This window comes from Enhydra lutris, unplaced genomic scaffold (assembly GCF_002288905.1).
Source record: "Enhydra lutris kenyoni isolate GAN:26980312 unplaced genomic scaffold, ASM228890v2 scaffoldscaffold22, whole genome shotgun sequence".
NCBI lineage: Eukaryota > Metazoa > Chordata > Mammalia > Carnivora > Mustelidae > Enhydra > Enhydra lutris.
Window position 1 is genome coordinate 12,548,703 of NW_019154106.1, and position 23,180 is coordinate 12,571,882.

The 23,180-nt window shown below is 44.1% G+C and overlaps 3 protein-coding genes across 3 annotated transcripts; 1 reads left to right on the forward strand and 2 right to left on the reverse strand.

The window, feature by feature from the left end:
- The first annotated feature begins 708 nt into the window (after positions 1-708).
- On the forward strand, positions 709-1,716 carry LOC111149538 (olfactory receptor 1S1-like). Its single transcript, XM_022506633.1, has one exon. The coding sequence runs from the start codon at positions 742-744 to the stop codon at positions 1,714-1,716; it is 975 nt and encodes a 324-aa protein (XP_022362341.1). The 5' UTR covers positions 709-741.
- Positions 1,717-10,572: 8,856 nt separating this feature from the next.
- Positions 10,573-11,517, reverse strand: LOC111150183 (olfactory receptor 9Q2-like). The gene has a single exon (XM_022507584.1). The coding sequence runs from the start codon at positions 11,515-11,517 to the stop codon at positions 10,573-10,575; it is 945 nt and encodes a 314-aa protein (XP_022363292.1).
- A 10,213-nt stretch (positions 11,518-21,730) lies between these two features.
- Positions 21,731-22,666, reverse strand: LOC111150210 (olfactory receptor 9Q1-like). The gene has a single exon (XM_022507626.1). It carries the CDS (start codon positions 22,664-22,666, stop codon positions 21,731-21,733), a length of 936 nt encoding a protein of 311 aa, XP_022363334.1.
- Between the last annotated feature and the right edge of the window lie 514 nt (positions 22,667-23,180).

Genomic DNA, 23,180 nt, shown 5'->3' on the forward strand with positions numbered 1-23,180 from the left:
CCTCCTCTCTCTCTGCCTGCCTCTCTGCCTGCTTGTGATCTCTGTCTGTCAAATAAATAAATAAAATCTTTAAAAAAAAAATAAAATAAAAGTGGGACACAAACCCAAATCTTTTAAGTTCTTATAAGCCCCCTTAAATTACTCCATTCATCTAATATCTTGCCACCAGTAAAGCAAAAGTCTGGTTTCCCTTCCTGTACACGTTGTCCAAGAGCAGCTCTTCTGGTGTCCTCCCCCTAACACGAGTGGGCAGGAGCACCCACATGGCAGTGTATTTCAGTAAGCGCTCCTAACTCCTGCTCATGTCTCCTTCCCAAATACTTCACTCAGTGACTCTGCCCATTTCTGTCTTCTTAGATTTCAAAATGAAGGTGAATACTGGGAAAGGGTGTAGAGCCATTTTGTTCACTTTAAATACTTCCTTTCGGGGGTATCTAGCATCTTTAGAAGATGGAGTACACCTCGTCTGTCGTCTTCAGTTTAAGGCATTTAATTATGTTTGGAACCAACTATAAACATCACTTTTAGAGTCATATCCAAGTTTAAAACATGTTCATTGACAAGTGTCTATCATGGCGGCTCTGTCTTTCCCTCCTAGGGCATTTCCTGAGTCTCTGCCCTGCTGACATATTGAGTAATTTTTCTCTACCTCCTTGCAATGGCTCTAGCCAAATGGTACCGTACTGGCTTTTCTTTGGGGGCGTGAAGACCTTGTGTTCCTTTCTCCAGATCAACAGAGATATGCATCAAGGAAATCAGACCACCATCTCTGGGTTCCTCCTTCTGGGACTCTCCAACCAGGCTGAGCAGCAGATGTTCCTCTTTGTGCTTTTCCTGGGTATGTACCTGGTCACTGTGGTTGGGAATGGGCTCATCATCCTAGCCATCAGCTTGGATTCTTACCTTCACACCCCCATGTATCTCTTCCTTGCCAATCTGTCCTTTGCTGATATTTCCTCCATATCTACCTCTGTCCCCAAGATGCTGATGAATATTCAGAGCAAGACTCAATCCATCTCCTATGAGAGCTGCATCACACAGATGTACTTTTCTATCATCTTCGTTGTTATTGACAATTTCCTATTGAGAGTCATGGCCTATGACCGTTTTGTGGCTATCTGCCACCCTCTCAACTATGTGACCATCATGCAACCCAGGCTCTGCATTTTGCTCACGGTTATTCCGTGGGCCCTGAGTAACACTGTTGCCCTAACACACACCCTTCTGCTCCTCCCTTTGCTCTTCTGTGACAGCAACACTCTCCCACACTTCTTCTGTGACTTGGCTCCTCTGCTCAAACTGTCCTGCTCAGACACAAGGATCAATGAACTCGTAATGTTTATCGTGGGCGCGTCAGTTGTCACTGTCCCCTTTGCCCTCATCCTCTTCTCCTACATCTGCATTGTCACGGCTGTCCTAAGAATCTCATCCACGGAGGGAAAGTGGAAAGTCTTCTCCACCTGCGGCTCTCACCTGACAGTTGTATTACTCTTCTACGGGACCATTATAGGGGTTTACTTCTTCCCCTCATCCACTCACCCCGATGATGGAGATAAGATTGGTGCCATGCTATTCACTGTGGTGACACCCATGATGAACCCCTTCATCTATAACCTGAGGAACAAGGACATGAAAAGTACCCTAAGAAAGCTCATCAGTAGGAAACGGTTCCTCCCTTTGATGTGCTGGACATCTGACTTCCTTTTATCCCCATAACCAGATGGATGATTCTGCCTGGAGTTCATGGCATAGATGTGATGATTCAGCTTTAGGTCTGCCTCCTATTCCAACCTCTGAAGGGTTGGGGCTTCTCCATGTCACTCTGATCTTGGAGACGAGGCCCTAACCCCTTTGGTAAATCACAAGCATAACACATATCTTGATTCTAATCTATGTTACTACATAGATTGCAAATTGTTTGTACCTCAGATGATAACAAGTGCAGACAGTACCTACAGTATAGCTTTTACAGCTCTGAAGAGAGTTATTACAGATTCCTTTATTCAATCTAGATTACTCTAGGTCAGCTCTGCTCAAAGTTTGTTTTGCTAAAACTACTATTCAGTGAGGTGTTCATAGGAGGGTGCCACGTCCAAATAATTTGGGACAAGTCTGAGCTAATTGAAGCAAAATGTCTTCACTAGACAACTTCTCAGAGCCTTTGGTATAGTATAAATCTCCAGGAGGGTTGTAAGGTATACACTAAAACTCAATCCTCGGGGCACCTGGGTGGCTCAGTGGGTTAAGCCTCTGCCTTTGGCTCAGGTCATGATCTCAGGGTCCTGGAATCGAGCCCCGCATCGGGCTCTTTGCTCGGCGAGGAGCCTGCTTTCCCCTCTCTCTCTGCCTGCCTCTCTGCCTACTTGTGATCTCTCTCTCTCTCTCTCTCTCTCTCTCTCACTGTAAAATAAATAAATTAAATCTTTAAAAAAAAAACTCAATTCTCAAAACTCAACTTAGTCAATCACATATAACATAATTCATCACAAAATAGTTCATGAGACTAGTGTGCAGAACACATTTGTGGACATGCATTCAATGAAAAATCAGGGAGCATACATAAGAAGATAGGAGTTCTAGTTTTGACTCTTCCCTGAGTAGTTATGAGACTTAAGGCAGGTCAACTCACTTTCTTAAGCCTATTTTATCTTTAAAATAAGGTCTTTGTTTCCAGTTGTTTCTTTTTTTTTTTTTTTTTTTGGTCAAATTTTTAAAAAATCTTTATTTTATTTTTCAAGATTAATTGTTCATGCACCACACCCAGTGCTCCATGCAATACATGCCCTCCTTAATACCCACCACCAGGCTCACCCAACGCCCACCCCCTTTCCCTCCAAAACCCTCAGTTTGTTTCTCAGAGTCAACAGTCTCTCATGGTTCATCTCCCACTCTGATTTCCCCCAATTCACCTTCCCTTCCTTCTCCTAATGTCCTCTATGTTATTCCTTATGCTCCACAAGTAAGTGAAACCATATGATAATTGACTATCTCTGCTTGACTTATTTCACTCAGCATAATCTCTTCCAGTCCCATCCATGTTGATACAAAAGTTGGGTATTCAGCCTTTCTGATGGAGGCATAATACTCCATTGTATATATGGACCATATCTTCTTTAACCATTCGTCCATTGAAGGGCATCTTGGCTCTTTCCACAGTTTGGCGACCATGGCCACTGCTGCTATGAACATTGGGATACAGATGGCCCTTCTCTTCACTACATCTATATCTTTGGGGGTAAATACCCAGTAGTGTAATTGCAGGGTCAAAGGGTAGCTCTATTTTTAGTTTCTTAAGGAATCTCCATACTGTTTTCCAAAGTGGCTGCACTAACTTGCATTCCCACCAACAGTGTAAGAGGGTTCCACTTTCTCCACATCCTCTCCTACTTGTTTACTGTTTTGTTAATTTTGGCCAGTTGTTTCTAAATGAGGATATACATCAGAATTATCTAGAAGAACTTGTTTAAAATGCACTATCTCAGACCTTGTGGTGCTCTGCTCGACCAGCTGCAGTGGACTTGGGTTCATCTTGGCAATTAAATTCACAAGATACACCAAGCATCAAGCTTTAAGAAAGCTTTAAGTAAGGGTACAGGACAGCCACACAACATACACAATATCACGGTAGAGGTCTCATGGTTCCCAGGCACACCTTCTAAATATCCCAGTCATTCCATACTTGGAATGTGCATGATCATGAGAGAGAGCACTCAGTGGGTGTGGACCACTTCAACTGAGGAAAACTTCAGCTCTGGGGTTCCTAGGGCATTATACCTTACTTCTTGACAGTCCCCTTAAAGATATGTGACTATCTCTTTTCTAGTAGTACCCCTTTTCTACCTCTCAACAAATGCAAATTGCTCTACTACAGACTCCTCTATAACCAATATTAAAGAACAGATAAAAGTGGTCAAGCAGCTTCAAAGCCATTTCAGCAGGGCTGTCCTGCATCTTGGATCCAGCATACACCAATGAGTTCCAGAGCTCATTGCTAGGGGGATTCGATCAAGGGTCAAATCTCAGGCTTCCTTCAGGCTGAGAAAGGCTCTAAGCCAGGTTTTACTGCTTTCCTTCCAAACCCCAACCTGCAACTCCAGTGAAGGAATCAGGCTCTTGTATTTTAGAAACATCCTTCAGGTGACCTAAAGAATTACTGAACCACATGAACTCTGAGTTCTACTCCAGCTCTGGGATTTCCATTAATCTATATGCCAACTGGTTGATGGAGATGTCCGCTGAAGATGTCTGTTGGATCTCCATCTTAAATATGCCCTAGAGCTCCCCAGAAGAGCATGTTCTTTTTCTCTGTCCAAAGCCTTTTTCAAAATATTTTCACCTCTGGAGCAAACTATTACTAGTTATTTAATGTGATCCTCTAACAATTGCACTGTAGTGTAAGATTTGGTTCTAAGTCTTGGCTTTTCAGGATGTTGTGACCCATCTGTATGATCCAAGGAAAATTATTTAATTTACGTAAGCTGTTTGTGGCTAAATGGGCATGTGTGTCGGGCAATCACCATAGTTCTTAGTATATGATAGACACTCGTGAGGGGCGGGGTAGCCTTCCTCTTTTTATGACTGTCCCCTGGCTCCCAACCCCAATCCACCTGCCCTACCAAACTACATTTATTTGTTCCCAATTTAATAAGACTTCTTTTCTTCTCTAAACTTATAAAAATCCAACCTCTTTAAGAAGAAATATGCAATCAGCCACCCGCCTTTCTCTCTGGTATTGCTTAAGCTTTTATGCTTCATTTGAGTCTTCATTATAAATTTAAAATCCACTTGCTTTCTCTGAGCCTCCTAGTCCTCCTTCCTCAAATATCTCAAAATCCACCCAGTTCCACCCACAGCTCCAACATGAACCTTGCTTTTCCTAGTCCACAGGGAGCGGTAGAGAGTCCTAGGTTTGTAATCAAATGGTTTCACTTATTTGTGGAGCATAACAAATAGCATGGAGGACATGGGGAGTTAGGAGAAGGGAGTTGGGGGAAATTGGAAGGGGAGGTGAACAATGAGAGACTATGGACTCTGAAAAACAATCTGAAGGGTTTGAAGAGGTGGGGGGTGGGAGGTTGGGGGAACCAGGTGGTGGGTATTAGAGAGGGCACAGATTGCATGGAGCACTGGGTGTGGTACAAAAACAATGAATACTGTTATGCTGAAAATAAATTAAAAAAATGATTTAAAAAAAAAGCAGATAAATTAAAAAAAAAAAAGATTTGAAGTCTGCAGCTAACTTACTATGGGACAAGCCATGTTACCAACCCCAGTTGTGTTTTTCTGTAATGCAACAATTGGTCTAATATGAACAAAGAAGGTTTTACAACAGCATTATCATGAGAACCCATTTACATAAAATGGCATATGCAGGAAGAGAGTCTACAGAATATTAGCAGTGTTTGTTTCAGATCATATTTTCCAAAAACGGTCACAAAAATATCTCCATCCCACATGCTCTTGAAGAACTTTTCCATTTCTTCATCAAGAGATGGAATCTGTGTCCCTCTCCTTGAACCTGGACGGCTGTGGGGATGCTTTGGCTAATAGAGTCCCCACAAGAGGTGCTGGTGATTTCCAAGACTCTTAGAAAAGCCAGTAGAACCTCCACCTGGCACATTCTCGGAACGTGAATCTCTGGAGCCCTGAGTTCCCCTGTAAAATGTCCCACTACTCTGAAGCCACCATGCTAGAGAGACCTATAAAGGCCACAGAGAGTCAGAGAGAGACACCTGAGGAGCTCTAACTGTTCCAGCCTTTGAGTCTTTGGGTCACTCCCATCAGTTTCCACCGTGGCAGTGAGAGAACATTCAGCTGACCCAGTGTCATTTCGGGCTGTCAGCACTAGAGCCCCCAGTGAAAACTGCCTGGCTGAGTCCTGTCAACTCATGGAACTGTGAGAGGTAACACTAAAAATCCCTGGGATCTTTTTAAGTCCCTGCATTTTGGGCCTGTTTGTTCTACAACACAATGTAACCAAAATTATGGGTTCTGTTTCATAAAATGGAGGGATTTATGTAATGCTCTGTTATTGCTTTAACATTTTACAGTAACTGTCACTTTAGGAAGAAATTTTTTTTATTATTTTAAGGAAGATAAACTTTCTTGCCTATTAAATCATCATGCTTAACATGGTTCCAGAATCTTCTCAATTATGTAAGCATCCATCGGGCAGGTCTGTAATTTTTCTCTCTTTATTCTGGTTTCATCCAGCCCATATGTAATAGAATAGAATATCTAATAGAATATCTAGTAGAACAGAATAAGAACCAGTAGGTTTAGACCCAGGTCATTTGAATTGATCTTCATCCTTGTGGGTGGGTCCTCCATCACTTCCAGCTCTTAGGTTCCAAAGGAGACATATCCATTCTAAGATACAGCTCTATTCTCAGTGAATAATGAGGAAGCTGACTTAGCTACAGATGGACTTGTATACAAGTTGAGAGTTTACTTGAGGAAGCGAATTAGGGATAAGGTGAAGACACAAAAGACAATTGATTAAGAAAATAGAGAACCACAAAAAAAAAAAAAAAGAAAAGAAAAAAGAAAATAGAGAACAACAAACTTTTATGAGAGCCTTGATAAGTCTTCACAGAGGAGAGTTGTACATCCGGACCTGGATGCTTGAATTCCCCTGAAGGATACTTGTATTTGCCATCTCAACAAATGTCTATGATAAACCTTCTATTTACCGGGCTCTGACTCTGGCCCTGGGAATAAAAGGATGGATAATTCCCAGTCCATGCCTTCAGTGCACTCACAAACCAGAGAAATTGACACAAAAACTATTTTAAGTGATTTGTAAGACTGGATAAGCAAAGACAATATTCAGACAATAATTAATGTCATTAGCTTTAGAATACAAAAAGATTTTGTGCAAAACAGTCAACTGAACTTCACGTTCTTCTTGAACTTTGTGTTAACCATGCCTGAAAAGAGCCAACCTGTGGCCTTAAGAATAAATTAACAGAAACCCCTGCTATCTAACACAAATGCAAGAGAAACACCTAGAAAAATAAACTGAAAAAAAATCCACATATTGGGTAGGCTTGGCTTTTAAAACCTATTGCATAAATTGTCTTCAAATATGTATTAATTTATTTACAAAACAAATTTTTTTGAGTACCTAGTGAGAGTCAAAAGGAAAATAGGACAGCGCCCTTGCTTTCCTGGTTTTTCCTTCACAGAGAAGGAGACAAACAAGGAATGTATGAATAAATTTAAAATGGCCGTAATCTGAGGTCTCAAGAAGGCCTCTGATAAGAAATGGAGCAACGTCAGAGGCTATGGTGACCCGGCATGGACTAGCTATTTGAGGTGGAGAGGTGCAGGAGTCACGGAAGGTCTTTCTTGGATATTTGAGCAGAGAACTGAATAAAAGAGTGAGCCATGAGAAGCTCTGGGTAAACACAGTCCAGGAAAAGGGAAGGGCAGGCAAAAGATGCCACCGTGGGAGCAGCGGGGTGCACTCGAGGAACAGCGAGCTGGGGGAGCCTAGGGAGAACAGGGGATGTACATATAGTCCTGGTGCTAGCTCGGGACCCAACCTACCTGGCTGAATCTTTCAGACCACGGCAAAGACTGAATTTTATTTAATACTCTCAGTATTTGATCTATGGAACTGGTTAAAATTGCCAAGAGGTGACTACAGAGAGAGAGACCTATGACCAAGCCCTGCATGATTCTAACACAAGAATAGAATAGAAGTCAGAGGAGCAGGAGCCAGGGGCTAGGAAACCACAATAAAGTGGTGTCAGGAAGACCGAGGAAGAAAGCGAAAATTCTTCCAAGAAAAAAGTGGGATCAGCTGTTTCAAATACCACGGGAGCCAAACCATCAGCCCTTCAATCATCCTTTGTGATCTCCTCTCATCACCCTGGGCAGCCATCATCCCCAGCAACCTCTCCACCAGTCCTGCATCCTCAGCATCCAATCAACATGGAAACTGCCTCCCGCAGAACACGTTTTCCGGAACATGAAAACTTCTCAAATTTCTTCTTTGCTCTCATTTTCCTTCCGTTGCTCATGACTCTCTCTCTATTCTCCTTTTAATAGTGGAATTTAGATGACCGAAGTACAGTCTCCTTTTAAAACTGGCATATGGCTTTAGGCAATACCATCTGTGATCTTTTTAACCAACCAAGACTGTGCAATAACATCTTCTACATTTTTTTCTGATAATAAAAACAATACTATACTGTAACCAAGTACAGCTTATCCCAAAAGTACAAGAGTTATCTAACACTCCAAAAACAATCAATGTAATCTACCCTATTAATAAGCACAAAATAAAACTATATGATCATCCTAGTGGAAACAGAAAACTCTTCTGACAAAATCCAAAACCCCAAATCCATTCCTGATTTAAAAAAAAAAAAAAAAAAAACTCTCAACAAACTAGGAATCAAAGGGAACTCCCTTAAACTGATAAAGGCATCTACGAAAAACCTACATAGTGTTTGGTAAAAGACTGACAAGTTTCCCCTATGATCAAGAACGGCAGGGCGCCTGGGTGGCTCAGTCGCTTAAGAGTCTGCCTTCCGCTCAGGTCATGATCCCAGGGTTTTGGGACTGAGTCCCCACAGGGCTCCCGGCTCAGCAGGGAATCTGATTCTCCCTCCGCCTGCTGCTCCCCCTGCTCATGTGTGCTCTCTCTTGCTCTCGCTCTCTCACTCTCTCTCAAAAATAAATAAATGATCATAAAAAAAACAAAACAGGACAGGAATGTACAGTCTCATTACTTCTATTCAACATTGTATTAGAAAGGAAGTAAGGCAGACAGAGAAAGACAAATACTGTATGATCTCACTATTATGTGGAATTTGAAAAAAACCAAACTCACAGAAGCAGAGATCAGATTTAATAGATGATAGGTAGGTAGGTAGGTAGGTGGATAGATAGATATGTAGATAATAGAACAAAATAATTAAATACATATATTAAATGTTATTAAATGGTAAGAATAACAACAATCAATGTTTAGAAAGGAATCTTGAATTCTTTGGCAATCGCTGAAGATTAAAAAAGAAGACAAGCAGGCAAGGTTGGTCCCTGCTTGGAAGCACGGTGCTGACGAACTACTTATTGGAGGAAGCAACAGAAATCCAGACGCTTGAGCAATGATTTGTGTCTGAGAATTGGAGCCTGGGAGGGACAGAAGGGAAGAAGCCCAAGGGGGATAGGATTTGCGAGCACACCCTTTGGAGTGAGAGAAACTTGGCGTCAGATACTCCCTGGTCGGCCACTTTGAGCAAGGTATATCACCTATTTTGGGTTTTATATCTTTCTTTTGCTATGAGGTCGATCAAACTGACTTTCCATTCAACGTGTTAGGACTAAAGTAAATCATTCACGTAAAGCTTTAAGCATAGTGCCTGGTATGAATTTAAGTGAGTATTTAAGTGTATGTGACTTTAAGAGGCAAGTTAAAAACTTTTTTAGAAAACTCCACTTCTGGAGGTGTCTGGACCCAAGCCCAGTCTCAGCCCAGGAGAGACTGTTCCAGACAACTCTGAAATGAAGAGGCTCACAGATGCCCAGTGGGCTGTGAACCCTGGGATAATCCCCGTAATCACACTAATTAATGCCTCTAGAACTTCACCAGCACCTTCCCACTGCCTCACGTATTGAGTTGTGGTGAGAATAAATGGGATACACGTAAAACCCAGCCCTGAGTAAAGCTCAATGAGTTTTATTTCACAGTTGAGAAAGCAAACTGACAGGCTCTCACTAATCCAAAGCCATAGAGCTAAGAAGTGACAGCCTGGACACTCGGGTGCCAGACCCTGAGCTCTGTTGCAGCACGAATGCCTCTGCCCCTTGCCACAGAAGCTCATGTGTCAGAGAAAATTTGCACGGCCATTAATATCTGAAAAACAGCCTGCCAGATGCACTCTGTGGAGTTGCTTTACCGCATTCTGCAGCTTCGGAGAGATTTGCGCAAAAACACGAACAAAAACTGAGGTATAAACTCAAATCTCTTGGCTCCCAGGGGAATTTTTCCCCATATGTCTTCTCCTAAACATGCCCACCCAACTCTTTTCTAAGTTTTGTCCTATAAGTCCTTACAATGAAAATTCCTAAAGCTCAGAAGATGCCATTTATTTAAGCTACACACCTCATTTGCTCACACACAATTACGCACGCATGCACACACACACACACCTGCTGTCACATTACACAATACTAGCACATCAGGGCTTATAAAATAAATGGGACACAAGTAGGGCAATTGGCAGGCAGAGGGAAAAGCAGGCAGAAGTAGGCTCCCTGCTGAGCAGAGAGCCCAATGTGGGACTCGATCCCAAGAACCCGGGATCATGACTCCAGCCAAAGGCAGATGCTCAACCTACGTCCTTAGCTGTGAGATTTAGGCGATATCGAATATGCAGCACATGGTACATCAGAGGGTGACAAGTATTACACAGAATAATAAATCAGAAAGTGAAGGTAGTAAGTTTGGGTACAATTTTAAGTAAGGTCACCTGGGCAAGCCTCCCCAAATGGGTGACATCTGAAGATAGACAGAGAAGGCGGAGACACTAAGGAATGACATATTTGGCAAGAGTCTATCTAGGGCTTTCCAGAAGCCTTTGTCCTGTACAGGGCTTTCCTAAATGCCTGCTTTACCTCCTTGTTCCTCAGGCTATAGATGAAGGGATTCAACATGGGGGTCACCACCGTGTAGAGCACGGACACCACTCGGTCTTCCTCCGAGGACTGGCCAGAGTTATCTCTGAGGTACATGAAGATGAGGGTGCCGAAGAAGAGGGACACAGCCGTGAGGTGGGAGGCACAGGTGGAGAAGGTCTTGGCCCGGCCCCCTGCAGAGCGGATCTGCAGGATAGCCCTGATGATAAACAGGTAGGACACCAGTATCACCACGACGCAAAGAGGCATGACAAAGGTGGCAAACACAATGATGACCACCTCCTGGGTGTAGCTGTCCCCACAGGTCAGCTTTAGCAGAGGAGGGAGGTCACAGAAGATAAAGTCGATCTCGTTGTTCCCACAGAAGGAGATGGTGAAGGCGGTGACCGTGCGAACAAAGGCGCTGGAGAGACCGGCACCATAAGCCCCGGCCACTAAGCCCCAGAGGGCCTTTTCGGTCATGACAGTGACATAGAGCAGAGGCCGGCACACGGCCACATAGCGGTCATAGGCCATGATGGCCAGCAGGTAGCAGTCAATAGAAGCAAAGAACGTGAAGAAGAAGAACTGTGCGGCGCAGCGGGAGTAGGACAGCGTGGCCCCGTGTTCCAGCAGCACGGCCAGCATCTGCGGCACAATGGCCGACGAGTAGCACATGTCCACGAACGAGAGGTGGCCGAGGAAGAAGTACATTGGGGTGTGCAGCCGGCCATCCACGCGGATCAGGAGGACCATTCCCGCATTCCCCAGCAGAGTGAGTAGATAAAAGCTCAAAAACACCAGGAAGAGAGGAAGCCCGCACTCGGGATGCTCGCTGAACGCAGTGAGGAAGAACTCAGTCACTATGGTGCCATTCCTCCCGGCCATGTGTCCAGCGGGCCGCAGCAAGGACTGACGAGAGCCAGGTGCGGGGGCCCTGAAGACAAGCCCAAGTCATTTCAAGTAAGAAAGCTTCAACTAGGGTGTCTGAGGGGAGGCACTGGACTTGAACAAACTTCGCAGTCTAAGTGGAAATGCACAAATGCAGACCTCGCTGTAAGAGCAGATAAAAGGTGGGGCACCTGGGTAGCTCCCACCCTTAGGCATCCAGCTCTTGATTTCCACTCAGGTTAAGATCTCAGCTGCTGGAAGATGAGCCCCACATCCTTTCTGCACCAGGGATGGAGTCTGCTCTAGATTCTCTAGCTCCCTCTGCCCCTCTCCCACTTCTCACACTCCTGAAAAAAAAAAAAAGATAAAAAGTGATGAATGCCTCTATTACACTAAGAATGGACAGCAAGTGATTCTCTGACTTACAAGTTGGCTCTTGTATTTGCATCTCTGTCCCCAATTAGCTGTTTGATCTCACACAAGACACTTAACCTCTCTGAACCTCAATTTCCTCTTCTGCCAGAGGGGGATCATAATATCTGCCCTACTTAGAAGATAAGGTTAATGCATAGATTAAAACAAATGCAAAAGTGCTTTGGAAAGCTAAAAACACTCCATGTATATATGGTGGCTATTTAAAATTTAAAATGAATGTTTCTTAAGGAAGGAAAATTTATATTCTATGAACAAAGGAGCATGAACCAAAAAAAAAAAAAATGCCCATTAGGAATCAGCAATAAGCTCTGCTGTTAGGAATATTTTTATTCACAGTCGAAAAACAGGCATGTTTAACCAAGAGCTATTATCCTAATTAGAGTTGGCTGGCTTATTAAGGGCTTTGCATTTGTTGTTTTTCGTAAGTACTAGCAATAACCTTGGAATCAAAACAACAACCATCCGCTCTTTTCAACACCTAACAAAACTCAATAAGCATCATTTCGTTCCTCTCACTGTCCTGGAAAATAGCAGTAGTTTAATAACAGACAGCATCCAAATTTGAAAGCGGAAATATTTCTGCAGCCTGGTGTCTGTGGAAGGAATCTCGGCTAATGGCTTTGGAGTCCTTGTAGGGTTGTAGAACAGGGATGTAAAGGAGGACTTTGATTCCATTTGATGACCTGATGCAGCAACAGCCAGGCCAGTACAGAGTGGACCCATTAGGGAAAATAACAAAGAAAAGAAATTAGATCTGGAAGCCATGGGCTGGGCACCGGACTGTCCTCACCTGAATCTCTCTTGCTGATGCCTTCCTCCTCTGTGTAGTGTTTCTTCTGCCGGCAACCTGCCGATCAGAGGAGTCCTGTGTTCTAGGTCACTCATGCAAGATGTGTGACCCTAGGCAAGTCACCTTTCCTCTCTGGACTTCAATTAACCTTGTCTTTATTCCCTTTCAATAATCAACAACACAGCATGAGTCCATAATCACAGCAACCTTGGTGAGATGAGGTGGCTTCCAGACCTCTATGTCTGTCATCACTTCACGGAGTCCCTCCCTTTCCTTTCACCTTTGACAAAATAATAAATCCCTGACACTGGAGGTTCCTGGGACTTTGTCAGACTCAGACAGTACAGCAGGGTTAACGGACCAGCCTGAGCTTCGGATCCAGCACTAAACCTTGCTGGAGATGCTTCCTATATCCACTGCCCTAGTATCATGCCCGAATTGGTCCCAGAGGGGAGTCTCCAGGGAGAGACAATTTATCTTCATGTGACTTCTAATGAGGTGTCTAATATCTTTGAGCATTTCTCTCTAATTTCCAATTCCAAAAGCCCCATCTCATGTCCTGCTGTCACTCAGCAGCAGCCAATGGGGTTGGTTCCTGGTCTTGCCTCATTCCTGCCTTGTTCCAGAAGGATGGTGCTTTTTTTGAAGATTTCCTGTATCTCAATTGGGAATATTGTCAAATGTTTTGCCCACTGACACTCTAGCCAGCTCTGATCTGATCCCAAAAGTAGACTGTTTTGTAAGCACAGGCTTTTGATCCCCATCGCCAAGATTCACTGGAATTGGTGACTCCAAAAATTCACCCTTTGGCAGAAACAGAATCGTGCAAGTGTGAAGTCATGAGACAAATCGTCGGGGAGGCAGGTGTCCATGAGCGATGAACAGACTTCTACCAGGCAAACTGAGTAAATTCTTTATGGTGATCCATCTCTCCTCCAGAGAACTGGTTCTCAAACTGGTTCTCCGGATGCATAAGAATTGCCCAGGGAATTTATTTAAAACATGAATACCATCATCTCACCTCCAGAAAACCCGAGATAGAGTCTCTGCCATGGGGCACAGACATCTACCTTGTTGACAGTCATCCCAGGTGGTTCCAGGGAGGAAAATGGGCTTACTGTCCTCACAAGTTTGAAAATCATTACATACTGTACCTTCCATGTGGAAAATCATATTGCAAAGCAGCATATTAAATGATCCATGAGGTCCTATCATTAAGAGGCCTTGACAATGAGGGGTGCTTGGTTGGCTCATTCAGTTAAGCGTCAGACTTCTGGTTTTGGCTCAGGTCACAATCTTGTGGGTCATGGGATTGGTGCAGCACTGGGATCTGTACTTGTCCCTCTCCCCCCGCCCCTCCCCCTGGGCATGCACATGCACTCTTTTTCTCTCTGAAATGAATAATATAAATCTTTAAAAAGAAATCTTGCCAAGGTTCCTAACCCACCATTTCCCAAAAATATTTGACCACAGAACCTCTTTCTCACTGAGAGCAGATTAGCATCCTGCAGAACTCAAGTTCCCAGGGGTAGATGCGCCTTAGGCAGTACAGCTCTGAAAAAGCTCAGCGTTGACCCAATGCCAAACAGCAAAGCCATAATGATTCCAAGAAAAGCCATCTTCTGATGACTCATCATCTTGAAATCTGGCTCCTTCAAGTCTCTGCAGACCAGCTGCCCCAAGAGCAATGGCTCCCACTGTGAAAGATATTGGAAGGAGTTCGGGTGGGCAATAGCCTTCTTCCAGATTCATCCCTCAGGGGCTTTTTGAAAAGACTCCTCCTTCAGCTCTGAGGAGGGTCCAGGGGCTGAGCTCCTACAGTTCTGCATCAGAAATAATAGTGATTCTGCCTCACTCCTTACCCAGAAGAAACAGGATGCTAAGACCATCAGAACCCTACTTTGGGGAAGCTATGGTAGAATTTTAAACCACCATCAGATAATTAGTAAGACAGTTCAGTCATCATGAAACCCTCCCCAGAAAGAAAGCAGTATACTCAAAGAATATAGACCAAAATCTCACATTTGTGACCATTGGGGCCTATACAATAGGAAGTTTAGAGGTCTGTTGCTAAGAACTAAAGATCTGACAGACTTCTGTCTCCTGGTTTAGAGATTCAGGGCTTGGTGGTCGTTGAACCAAAATGTGAAAGGGAAAGTCAATAGAATGATAATAGCAAAGACCACATAAGCTGCTTGAAGTACACCAACCAACTCTTCTAAAATGATAGACGGCAACAATGATGATAATGATGATGATGGTGGTGATAAATAGGTAAGTAGATTATTGATGATAGATAGACAGATAGATAGATACACAGATAGATGTATTAGCTGATTGAATCCATGCAATAACCCTTTGAGTTAGGTACTGTTATTATCCCAATTTTAAGGAAATGAGAACATGTAGGACAGACAGTTGAAGTGGATCACCAATAGTGCCAAAGTGAAGGACAGAACAAGTGTTTGAACCCAAGCAGTCTGGCTCCAGAATGCACACTCTTAACTCCCATACTCTATTGCAAACCCTGTGGACCTCATATTTGGGAATAGTTGGAGTATTCTTCCTTCTACATCTCTAGATCCTTTGTAACCTTTTAGGAAGACGGGACCGGACTTAGATGTGGGACACACATTGCTGAGTAAGCAGATGGTGGTAGAAAATTCTTGGGGTACTTGGCCAGGCAATTGCTCCTTCTAAGAAGTATTACTCCTAACCATGGAGAAAGGATGGAATCAGCATCATTCTCTGCTCCTCAGGCCCCACCAGTCTAAGGGCAGATGATTGGATGAGGAGAAAACTCAACCTGAGTTGATCGCCAGGGGTAATCCTTTCTTCTTTAAAAAGGCTCTTTTTGGGGCGCCTGGGTGGCTCAGTGGGTTAAGCCGCTGCCTTCGGCTCAGGTCATGATCTCAGGGTCTTGGGATCGAGCCCCGCATCAGGCTCTCTGCTCAGCAGGGAGCCTGCTTCCTCCTCTCTCTCTGCCTGCCTCTCTGCCTGCTTGTGATCTCTGTCTGTCAAATAAATAAATAAAATCTTTAAAAAAAAAAAAAAGGCTCTTTTCTTGAACTGCTTTAAATGAATATCTGTTCCTTGTAGCCAAGGAGTCACACTTCACAGCCTGCTGGAGGCATTAGGAAAGAGGGCAAGTTTGGGTGTAAACAGGACATATCCTCAGCTCTCATCCTGGGATCCATCTCTACTGTCTTCCCCCATCCATACTTGGGTGGATCTCTTGCCAATTATTCAAGGTTAAGGACTGCCTAGAGCCCACAAATTTGCTTTGGTGGCACTTTTCCTGATGTTACAGTTCATCATTGGTGCCCCGCCTTCACTTTATGTATTGTGGAACTGATGGATTTTTAGAGGATCCCATAAAATGCTAGAACTACAGGGGGCATGAGAATTCAAATGACTGGGGCTTTCCAATTCTAGGCAAACAGGCTGCTGTCCCCAAACAGGGAGACAGTCAGTGGTTGGATCAGTTCATTTGATTCCCAATCCATAACTTTTTAAGATCAAACTAGCTAACTGGCACCTTATCCAGTGGCCCTTTACTTCCCCAAATACAGAGGAGGCTCCACATAAACATGACGAGATAATCAAGTGAGTTCTTCTTGATTCAGTTCTAATTCTTCAAAATGCATTATCTGCCCTTCCCATCCCCCTGAGAAAAGCTTCTTCCACTCCCTCCTTGATAAGCTGCCTCCAAGTTTTCTTAGAGCTTCTAGATCTGAACTTACCAAAATGATGGGGCCAGAAAAACATTAGGAATCCAGTCCAGCTCCTCATAACTGTGGAGAAAAAGATCCTAAAAGGGGAATTCTTACAGTCATTCTGGACTTCTTGATGAGGTCTTCTTTCTTCGCAAGCAACAAAAGCCCAACACCTAACATGGCTGGAACACACAGAATTCCCTGCAAGATTCTCAAAACCTTGGGAGGTACAGGGAAGGGTGCATCTAGACATTAGGGGACAACTGGGACTGGTAACTCTCGTGACATCAGGAATTTCTCTACTGTCCATAGCTGTCTCTGACTATCAGTTTTAGCTTTTCCCAACCAAATTCTTCCACAAAGTAGAAAAAAGTGGCTACTGTTTGTGTCCCTACCTCACATGCCCAACTTCTCCAACATACACACACACACACGTGATGAAAATCACTTTTTCTGGTGCCAAGTTTTTTTTTGTTGGTTTTTTTTGGGTTTTTTTTTTGTTAATTTTTTAATTTTTAAGCGTAACAGTATTCATTATTTTTGCACCACACCCAGTGCTCCATGTAATCCGTGCCCTCTCCAAAAAAAATCCCATGGAAGACCTCAGATGTCATATGGCCAAGGGACAAGGTACTAGGATTGGCTTAACATTGATCAGGTGACTACCTCAGGGTCAGTCAGTGGAGCCCAGAAAGATGGGCTCTACAGGGAAGGGAAGTGCTCATGGGAACTCATGGTCAGATTTCCAGGTGGGAGGGGATGCTGGTGTGGACATACAAAAGAACAGATTTTCACCACACTAAGTTATGGAGAATCCAAGAAATTCCTGCTGCACCTGTGCTTCAGGGAACCCACAGAGGTATGGCTAAGCAGCAACTCTGGGAAGCAAGAGGTGGCAGAGCCAGAAGCAGATGTGTCACTGGTGTTTAAACAGTTCACATTTACATCCTGCCGACAGACCTAACTGCCAGCAACAGGGCATTGGAAAGACAATTGCTGTGATGTCCTTCAGCTTTATGCCTGACCACCTAAGGACCATGCAAAGTGTGTGGAGTTCATCTCTGGCCACTCCATCTTCCTTGGCTTGAATGCCCATTCCCATACTTCTCCATTACCTAGACTCGGGGGCTCCCTCATTCTAACCCATGCTCGGAGAGGGCTCCCTTCTGAACAGAGTGGCTGGTGATGCATCATGTGTGTCCTCTTCTCAAATAATTTATATTTTAAGAGTTAAAGCCCAGATATATAGAATGTCAGACCACAAAGGGACTCTCAGAATTCTCATATTCCAGCCTGTCCCCAATTTTTTGGGTGGAGAAATCAAGGTACAGAATTGGGAATTCCTTCATGGAAGGACCCAGACCTGGTGAGTGGCAGGCACCACCCAGCATTCTTTCTATCTGTCTACAGTCCCCAGGAAAGAAAGCCACATGAGCTAATTTCAAGCAAAGGAATTAAAGCAAAGCAAGGGGATTAAGAGGGAATCAGGCTCATTCTTGACACCTTGCAAATCATGGCTTATTGCTCATGTCTACTGCAATCAATGTACAGTGATATCTGCTAACTTGAGCTGCTGCTGAAAGAGCTATGGCTTTTCTTCCTCCACCTCCTGGAAGAAGTAGTGTGGTCCCCAGGACCCCTCTTTCAGGTCTGGGGCAGAAAAGTCTGGGAGAGTCTCCTGAAGCCACCAGAGAGGCCATGATACCAGTAAGTCCCTTCTTTGACAGCTCCTGGAGGACCTGGCTTATAGTAGTAGAGTTCTCCTTGGAGGAAACAATGTTCTGGCAGGCCCTTGAGAAGGGTGAAGGGAGGCATCCAGCTGAGCTGCAGCAGGAGACCAGGAGGGTGTGGGTAGGGTGTTATACTCACTATTCCCTTACTGAGCTGGAGAGCCAAGGTCATCTCTCCAGAAAACTTTTTTTATTCCACTTTCAGGTATTGCCACCATATTCAGAACTTTCCCACAGAAGGCATTTTCTGGTCTGAATAGTCTAGTATGACCTATGCATATTTTTGAATGATTAATCATCAAGTATAAGTTTTCTGTTAAAACAGGACCTTTAAAATTAAAATAACTCAACAAAAAGAAACATAATTTGCTTTATTTGAGTGACTTCAATACAAGATATAGGAAGACGTATAGGAATATTAACACCTATTCACAACCAGGTAACCTTCCTGGCGTCTTCCTGGCGCCTGGGTGGCTCAGTGGGTTAAGCCTCTGCCTTCAGCTCAGGTCATGATCTCAGGGTCCTGCGATCGAGCCCCGCATCTAGCTCTCTGCTCAGCAGGGAGCCTGCTTCCCCCTCCCCCTCTGCCTGCTTCTCTGCCTACTTGTGATCTCTCTCTCTCTGTCAAATAAACACATAAATAAATAAAATATTTTTTTAAAAATACCTAATTCAGGGGCACCTGGTTGACTCAGTCGGTTAAGCGTCTAACTCTGTCAATCTCAGCTCAAGTGTTGATTTCAGGGTCGTGAGTTCAAGCCCCACATTGGGCTCCACCCTGGGAGGAGAGCCTACTTTAAATGAATGAATAAATGAATGAATGGATGAATGAATGAATGAATGAATGAATGAAAATATTTAATCTAATCCTGTCTGCCCTTCAATACATAAGTGGATACCTCAGGACATTTTTCTTAACCTTCCCTGAGTTCTCTCTAGAGTAAAAAATATATGGCATCCCATATACAACACAGGATTTGTGGCCACTAGTGTCTACAGACAGTTCAGTTGGCCCCTTCTTGAACAAGTTCCTTTCACTGCCTGCTCAGAATTCCATCAGAAGGAGCATTCAATTGTCTCCTTAAACCTGGCAGCTCATTCTCTTAGCAGTTTCTCTCGCTTCATGGTGTGCTACCTGCCTTCCAGAAGATTCCAAGAGAGCTGACCTGATGTCTTTTCAGTCAGAAGGGAACTTCACATAACCAATCTGAGCTTTCTAACTCCTTCCTTAACTTTTGCCACCACCTGTAACACGGTTGACACGGGAGCTATCTAATAACATCCCTCTTGTGGAGCTATGGATTTTCAACCTGGGCTTTCATAACCAGGCACACCACCATTAAATGGATCAAATATTTCTTATGATGATTATAACATATATTTTTAAAACATCTTGTCCTCTATTGTAATGTCTTTGAAGATTGTAATGTATTTTATTTTACTGCAGGTGATCTTAAATTGCATATCCTTTATACATGTTCACCCTGAATCTTCAACCTTTCATTTAGCTACTTCTTCCAATTTAAAATCTGTTACTAGTCTTCTCTGCTTTTCGAAACTTCAAGTTGCCCCACTTTGCTTTAATGAAAGACCTGTATTAACACCTGTTTTGGCTAACTGGAAGAAATCCAAAGAGGATTTTCATTTTTACAAAAAAATGACAAAAGGTGAAAATAACGTTCAGCATGTACCCCAAACAGCAAAAGGGGCCCCACTGAGCTCCCTTCCCCAAAACTACACTCAGCTGTGGAACATCAAGCCACCACACCTCTGAACTGTGTCTACAAGCATCCATGCTTTATCTCGATTTATTTTGTGCATCCATTAGCAACTTGTGTCCTAAGGTGTCAGAAGAGCCTAAGAGAGGTTATTTTGGGAATCTGGGAATGCTCAAAGAAATTTCCATATAAATGACGGTAATTGCTTCTTGCTTTATGCCACTTGGGCTTAAAAACATTTTCAGAAGGGACGCCTGGGTGGCTCAGTTGGTTAAGCAGCTGCCTTCGGCTCAGGTCATGATCCCAGCGTCCTGGGATCGAGTCCCACATCCAGCTCCTTGCTCAGCAGGGAGCCTGCTTCTCCCTCTGCCTCTGCCTGCCATTCTGTCTGCCTGTGCTTGCTCTCTCTCCCCCCTCTCTCTCTCTGACAAATAAATAAATAAAATCTTAAAAAAAAAAAAAAAAACATTTTCAGAAGAAGGCTCTACTTTCACATAGCAGGGCAAAGCCCTACTAGAATTCCAAGTGTGACACAGCATTTTTGGCTGACTGAATGTGGAATCATCCCCCGTTTGCAAGGTACTGTAACCTCCCTTTTCTCTCCCATGATGGTTTACATCATTCATATACCTGGGATCTAGTTTTTTGGTAATCCAAGGGACAGGGAGAAAAAGAGCTTACTTCCAGGAAAAAGGATCAACATAAAAACAGAAAATCATATGTGGGTGGCCTGTTCCCTTCTAGTGTCTTACATTTGATTGAGAAACTACAAGTCAGAGAAATAAAGATCAAGAACTAATGGACTCTGGAAGTTTTCAGACACAGGCTGGGCTATTATAGACCCAGGGACCCAGTACAGGAGAACCTTCCTGCCTAATGTGTGTGGAATGCACAATGCTTGGCCTCCCTCAGGTCAAAAACTCCAAGAATGTAGTGTCGGCATCAAAGATACAGACAGTGACAAAACTCTCACGGGCAGTGGGAATGGTATAAGTTCACAGAGTGGATTCTTGGCAAACAACATGACATGTGGGGACTGGGACAGGTGGGGAAGAAGGAAGACCAGGGTATATTTCCAGTGGTGATAGGAATTGACAGGCATGTTATCCTGGGCATTTTTCAGTGACTCCATCAGACACCCCTGTGAAGAGTCAAGAATACTTTGAGCAGGGTCATCTTAATTAACAGGACCCTCGAACTACTACCTCAACCTTTAAACATAAATGTAATCTAAATTTTGAATCCTAATTGAAGACATAATTCTGAACTGTCTAGGAGTGAAGAGCACTAATACAGATGTCAGAAACTCACTTTGAAAAGCATCAAAAAATAAGGCGGATTGAAGGGCGAATTGATGGATGGGTAAATGGATAGATTATAAATATGTGATAAAACAAATATAATAAAATATTAGCAGTAGCAGAATCTAAGTTTGAGGTCTAGGGAGTTCACTATACACTATTTTCAATGTTTCTATATGGTAATGATCTCTCATGGAAAAGTTTGCAACAACAGTCATCTTGTTTTACAGCCACAGACCTGTGATGTGTGACACATGGGGATTTCATAGGACTTAACTGCACCTCCTTCTGTCGTTTGTCCTGGGAGTTAGAGCTCTTCCCCCAATCTCTGCAGGCAGCCTCTTCCTTTTCTTCTTTTCTCTCTCTGGAACTAAAAGTTCTGGTTCCTTTTTATACTTTGTGCCATGACACAATCCTTTAAACATGGAGCATGCCGTGAATAATGAGTATCATTATGAGTATCTGAGGCTGGTCCTCAGAAGAGACGATTGTCAGGATTCTCCAAGTTGGAAGTAAATGATCAGGACAACTGGGCTCTTTCGAGAACTTTCCTCAACGCCTCCTTCACCTCCTTGTTCCTCAGGCTGTAGATGAGGGGGTTCAACATGGGGATCACTGTTGTGTAGAACACAGACACCACCTGATCTTCCTGTGAAGAATGACCAGAGTTATCTCTGAGGTACATGAAGATGAAGGTGCCGAAGAAGAGGGACACAACCATGAGGTGGGAGGCGCAGGTGGAGAAGGTCTTGGCCCGGCCTCCCACTGAGGGGATCCTCACGATGGCCACGATGATAAACAGGTAGGACACCAAGATCACCACCATGCAGGCAAGGATGACAAAGATGGCAAACACAATGATGACCACCTCCTGGGTGTAGCTGTCCCCACAGGTCAGCTTTAACAGAGGAGGGAGGTCACAGAAGATAAAGTCAATCTCGTTGTTCCCACAGAAGGAAAGGGTGAAGGCGGTGACCATGCGAACAAAGGCACTAGAGAGACTGGCGCCATGAGCCCCGGCCACTAAGCCCCAGAGGGCCTTCTCGGTCATGATGGTGACATAGAGCAGAGGCCGGCACACGGCCACATAGCGGTCATAGGCCATGACGGCCAGCAGGTAGCAGTCGATGGAGCCGAAGAAGGTGAAGAGGAAGAACTGCGTGGTACAGCGGGAGTAGGACAGCGTGGCCCCGTGTTCCAGCAACACGGCCAGCATCTGTGGCACGATGGCCGATGAGTAGCACACGTCCATGAACGAGAGGTGGCCAAGGAAGAAGTACATCGGGGTGTGCAGCTGGCCATCTGCACGGATCAGGCTCATCATGCCCAGGTTCTCCAACAAGGTCAGGAGATAGATGAGCAGAAACAGGAGGAAGAGAGGAAGGGCCCATGCAGGCCTGTCGGTGAATGCAATAAGGAGGAATTCGCTCACACAGGTGATGTTCTTCTCTGCCATGAGGTGCCTCACAGCACTAGGATGAGAAGCCAGGTCGGAAGCTATAAATAGGACTGACCTGTATTTCCAGCGGACGTTTACTGGACCAGTACTCTGGACGAAATATGTCACCTGCTGTGTGGGTCCTCAGAGATGACTGGTCTTAGCTCCTACCTTCAAGGGAGCTCTGAGAAATAGAGTCATTGTATATGTCAAGAAAGCCGTACAGGTGAACATTTCTTTTTTTTTTTTAAGATTTTATTTATTTATTTGTCAGAGAGAGAGAGGGAGAGAGAGCAAGCACAGGCAGACAGAATGGCAGGCAGAGGCAGAGGGAGAAGCAGGCTCCCTGATGAGCAAGGAGCCCGATGTGGGACTCGATCCCAGGACGCTGGGATCATGACCTGAGCCGAAGGCAGCTGCTTAACCAACTGAGCCACCCAGGCGTCCCCAGGTGAACATTTCTTAATAGAATTGCCTATTGTCCTTCTTTTATTGCTAGTTAGCTGGGGGAGCCCCTGTGAGCCAAAAAAAA

Excerpts from the sequence above, each read along its gene's own strand:
- LOC111150210 (XM_022507626.1), bottom strand. The coding sequence starts at position 22,666 with ATGGCAGAGAAGAACATCACCTGTGTGAGCGAATTCCTCCTTATTGCA.
- LOC111150183 (XM_022507584.1), bottom strand. The coding sequence starts at position 11,517 with ATGGCCGGGAGGAATGGCACCATAGTGACTGAGTTCTTCCTCACTGCG.
- LOC111149538 (XM_022506633.1), top strand. The coding sequence starts at position 742 with ATGCATCAAGGAAATCAGACCACCATCTCTGGGTTCCTCCTTCTGGGA.